The following is a 5,319-nucleotide window of genomic DNA, read 5'->3' as shown; positions in this document are numbered from 1 at the left end:
TATATATATATATATATATATATATCCAATCTTTAGTCTTACAACTGGCTTATTGTATGACATGTTGATGCAGCTGCTGTTACTTCAAAAACAAGTTGAGCACTTTAGAGGATGCTGAAATAACAATGATGGAATTATATTGTGAAAGGTCACAGTTGAAAGATGGACACACTGTACTTGATGTTGGTTGTGGCTGGGGCTCCCTTTCTCTATACATAGCACAAAAATATAGTGCCTGCAAAGTTACTGGCATTTGCAATTCTGTCACTCAAAAAGCACACATAGAAGAGCAGTGCCGGTAATAAACTTCTTTCGATGACCTAGGAAATGTACACCTTTCTTATTGCTCTCCTCTGGTTTATGTGTTTAGGGAGCTTCAGCTGCAGAATTTGGAGATCATAGTTGCAGATATTAGCACATTCGAGATGGAAGAATCCTATGATAGAATATTGTCTATTGAAATGTTTGAGGTATTGAGTGCTGCGATGAGTGTGTTTGTTACAATTTAGAGTTAAGACGACAGCTAATAAACTTATATATTTATAGCATATGAAGAACTATGGAGATCTCCTGAAGAAGATGTCAAGATGGATGAAGGCAGATAGTCTTCTTTTTGTTCATTATTTTTGCCATAAAGCATTTGCTTACCACTTTGAGGTACCTATACTTCTAGCTGATCAATGCATGAGTATTTCCTCTGCTTCAATTACAGACGTGGTTGTGCAGGATGTGAATGATGATGATTGGATCACTAGGTACTTCTTCAGTGGAGGTACAATGCCTTCTGCCAATCTCCTCCTTTATTTTCAGGTGAGCTCCATGATGTAGTTTGCAAAGTTTGATGATGTAAATCATTTGAGAGTTCTTCTCCATTGTTTTTGGACCAAACTACGATGTCATTTTTTAACCAAATTATTAACGAATAACATTTCACATAGTTTAAGAGTATTTTTGGATTGATAACTATTGTGATGCTTGGTTGCAGGATGACGTTTCTGTGATTGATCATTGGCTTGTTAATGGAAAACATTATGCACAGACAAGGTGAACTTAACTTGTTTGATTATTTTCAGAATTATGAAACATGTAAAATAAGTTTTAACTCCGTTTTGCAGCGAAGAATGGCTTAAGAGAATGGATGAGAACAAGTGTTCCATAAAGCCAATAATGGAGTCAACTTATGGGAAGGATTCAGCTGTTAAGTGGACTGTCTACTGGAGAACCTTTTTCCTTTCAGTTGCTGAACTGTGTGGCTACAATAATGGAGAAGAATGGATGGTTGCACATTTCCTCTTCAAAAAGAAATGAATTTCTCAAGCAAACTCTACAAGTAATAAGCATGCCCATGCATTTTACACAAAAACATTAGGAGAGAAACATGGTGAGTAATTTGCAATTTGTACCCCTAATGTATGCTGACTTATACCTTATTCTATCATTCTTAATGATTTGCATACTAATCTCCTTGTTCTTTGCAAAATCATAAAAGGTCTCATTTTTCAATTATTTTTAAGGATAAAATAGGAAAGTATATACTATATAAAGAAAAACAAAAAAAAGTGATTTAAATTAAAGATGAATAAAAATAATATTAAATACAAGTCATTGTCATTTCTTTTTCATTAAAATGAGGAACAATCATTCATTTACAAATATACCTTGATCCCGTGCCCCTCAATTATGCCATCATAATGTCAAATTATAGCCTAATCCTACTACCATATTAATATCCATGAATATCAGGACATCACTACTATCAACTAACCTTATATTCTTTACAAATTCTCATGCCAACTCCTTGACCCTTTTGGAACAGTACATGAAATTGACGTCGTAAACCAACTCATCCATACCAACTAAACCCAACACCATATATTAAACTAATTTCATCATGATCAATACTAGACAACTAAGAATTGAGTCCCCATAAAGTCAATCTATTAGTTAAAACAATAATGTAACATAACCCCTAAGAATTCAGCTATCAATAAACAAATGACATACCTTAACCATCACAAGTAACACATAACCTGGACTTCCAATGCTTATTCTGACTTACAGTAACATGAATCATGTCCCACATGATCACATACAAGTCATACCTAAGATCAACTCACCTTTCAAGTAATCCAGACCACTCAAGGATCCAACATGCAACAATTACATTATGAAGAAATAAATCAGGTTCACTCATGGAGCCTTACACATAATTGGTCCTCTCATGAATCCTAGACTCAAACTTTTATGTGCACCAGCGTGGTATCCGAGCCATCCTTAGTGAGCGTGTCGACGTGGTACCCAAGTCAATCATATGTGGATATCCCCGTATCATGTGTGGTACCCGAGTCAACCATTAGTATATGTCAGGAGTGGTATCCGAGCCAACCCTGGGGATATCCTGTACCAAGCGTGGTACCCGAGCCAACCATCAACACAAACAATCATGCACAATCACAAACATCATGAACAATAACTTGAAACCACAAGTCACATAACTGGTTCATTGTATGTGATTATCACTATGTTGTCATTACATATGCTTCATATATATTTCCTACCATGTATTTCATAATGATACTACCAGTCATAAACGTGCATACACACATAATCAGAAACATACCACCTTGCTAACAAGGAACTCAAGGCAAATTAAGAACTACCCCTAGTCATTATCTCGTCTCCCGCCTAAATTATAACCATCCAGACTCCGTGCTTGAATGCCTATGCATGCAACTTTCAAACATCTACAAGATACAATATAGTAAAACCAATCTAACTGCTCAATTGAAGGAAACCTAGCCTATTGTTACGACCCAAAAATAGACGTGATGACACTTGCCCATTACCATCAAGACAAGTCAGCCTCAACCCAACGAAAATAAAAGAAATGCGGAAAGATAAAGCAAGAACAAGATAAAAGCGAAAAACTTATTCATTCTATTAACACTCCAAAACCTGATTGTCACGTGTACAAGCCACTAGTACATAAAATGCAGAATTAAGAAATAAGTACAAGTCTTAAGTATTTGTTTATCAAATAGAACAAAGCATAAAAAAAGGAACTAGAGAGCTCGCCAGGATGAGAAACATTTACCTCTCAATAGTTCTCTGACAAGCCTCGGAGATGGGAGAGAAAGAGCAATCACGCTATATCGGGGTCAGAATCTACACAAGTGTAGAAGCAATGAGTGAGTACCAACAACACGGTACCCAACAAACAACCTAATAAACAAATCAACTAGCTAGAAATCGAATACTCCTTTCTTCCCACCCCATCCTTCCCAAACTACAATCTACATAGAGATCAGCCCAACCTAACAATCTTACAATACACAACTCACAAGGCTCATACTCACAGTTCAACAACAAACACGAATCAAGTAAGTCAATCCCAATGTCAAGTAGATCAATCATACGTAAAAAGTGCATCAATCACAATTAACAAGTAAGTCAATCATAAGCATCAAAATGCATCAAATCACAATAATCAATCTTTTGCCAGAACTATTTTTCTTCGGCATAATATCACTAGACGGAACCATTTCCCATCGATTTTATATTAAATGACTAGCCAGAACAATTTCCTATCGGCTTTATATCATTCACTTGCCGGAACCATTTCACATCGGTTGTATATCACTAGCCGAAACCATTTCCCATCGACTTTATATCATGTCACTAGCCGGAACCATATCCCATTAGCTTTATATCACTAGCCGGAACCATTTCCCATCGGCTGTATATCGCATGTCTCATCACGGTGTACAACAATCTATGTACATAAGCAAGTTCACACCATAAGGAGGAGACAACAATTCAAGTCCACAATCATGCTATCAAGAATTTCATCAATCAATCAACAAGGGTCACAACAAGGCAATTCACAAGAATTATTATCAACACATAGCCTTTTCATTTCAACTTTTTTTTATTTTTTAAGATTTATCAAGTGGAACAATTAACCCTTCACCTCATTCTCATTACTCCCAACATACACACAATGAAAGGAATACATGAATTCTACTAGAATACAAGATTTAGGAGATCACCTGCCTTAATTCAACCAATTAGTCGCTCCAAGATTTGAGTCTTCCTCTTCCGATCAATGTCCAAAGCCACACAATCTATATCAACCAAGTATTCACAATAATTTTTTTGGACACAACAATATCCACATTAATTACTTTGAAATATGGTCAATCAACTCAAAATCCAATTCCAAAAATGAAGTTTGAATATGAAATTCTTTGCTTGAAATTATTACACAAGGCATTTGGATCCCACTAGTGCAAACCATTTTAAAAAAAGACTTAAAATTAGTTCACAATCTCCATTTTAGTTTAGAACTTGAGTTCTTGAAAAACCTTACCATTTGCCAATCAAAATGTAACAGCCTGTATTACGCATATGCTTGTTATATTCTTGTGATACTTGACATAGCCTTATGGTATAGGTGAGGGACCATGATTCTTATATGATTAGTGTCGGTTTAAACTAGCTCGGAAGGTGATGTGATGCCTTGCACATTTCAACATGTGTACTGCAAGTTAACTCCAACGAGAGTATTTAAAGAGACAATAAGGTGGTAATTGAGCTTAAAATTGAAAGTTAAGTGCTAAGTTAAAGCATAAGGGATTAATATTTAGAAAATGGAATAAAATAAGTGAGTTGCTTGCTTGACTTAACTAAGCTAGCAGGTGACAAGTAGGTGCATCGCCTACTTTGACTTATTGACCAGTCCAAAGGACCAAGTAGGTGCATCACCTACTTGAGCTATATGGATCTAGTTTAAAAGGCCAAGGTTTATGGATCAGATTTGGTCCTATGCTAATGGACTCACTTGAGGCTCAAACTAAGTTAAATAAAAGGAAAATGAAATTTAAGCCCAGCAGCCAAATCTGTCAAGGTCTAATATTTAAGCCCAAGTGAAAGCAAGTAGGTGCATCACCTAGTTTGACCTTTTGAGCTGCTTGATGTACATAAGCAGGTGCATCACCCACTAGACCAATTAGTGGCTGAAAATGAAACTTTCTAGAGGATATTCTTAAAGGTGAAGAAAGCTCAATATAAGATATATTGGCTGCTATTCTCACTCATTTTAACACACAATATTGAGGATTAATTCCAGCTCTCTCTCTCTCTCTCTTTTCTCTTAAGGATTAAAACAACCTTAAAGTTCTTCTAGGGTTCTTCAAGAAACCCTCATCTCTGCAAGACAAGGTAAGTGAAAACACTTATGAATTTAGCTTAATTCTCCCATGGATGATTAGGAAAACATGTTATTCATGCTCAAGTATAAGTATAAAGGCATAATATTTC

At 35.9% G+C, this 5,319-nt stretch overlaps 1 protein-coding gene across 1 annotated transcript in view; it reads left to right on the top strand.

Moving 5' to 3' along the window:
* LOC102601611 ((S)-coclaurine N-methyltransferase-like) overlaps positions 1-1,323 on the top strand; it is a 5,442-nt gene extending 4,119 nt beyond the window's left edge. Inside the window, exons 3-8 of the mRNA XM_015310547.1 lie at positions 74-298; positions 371-470; positions 547-657; positions 727-810; positions 986-1,044; positions 1,116-1,323. Coding sequence (XP_015166033.1) covers positions 74-298; positions 371-470; positions 547-657; positions 727-810; positions 986-1,044; positions 1,116-1,308 — 772 coding nt within the window. The 3' untranslated portion in view covers positions 1,309-1,323. The remainder of the gene's footprint in view (positions 1-73; positions 299-370; positions 471-546; positions 658-726; positions 811-985; positions 1,045-1,115) is intronic.
* The last annotated feature ends 3,996 nt before the right edge of the window (positions 1,324-5,319 follow it).

Source organism: Solanum tuberosum, unplaced genomic scaffold (genome assembly GCF_000226075.1).
Source record: "Solanum tuberosum cultivar DM 1-3 516 R44 unplaced genomic scaffold, SolTub_3.0 scf00135, whole genome shotgun sequence".
Classification (NCBI taxonomy): domain Eukaryota; kingdom Viridiplantae; phylum Streptophyta; class Magnoliopsida; order Solanales; family Solanaceae; genus Solanum; species Solanum tuberosum.
The sequence above is the reverse complement of the archived record's forward strand: the minus strand, read 5'-3'. Positions and strand labels throughout refer to the sequence as shown.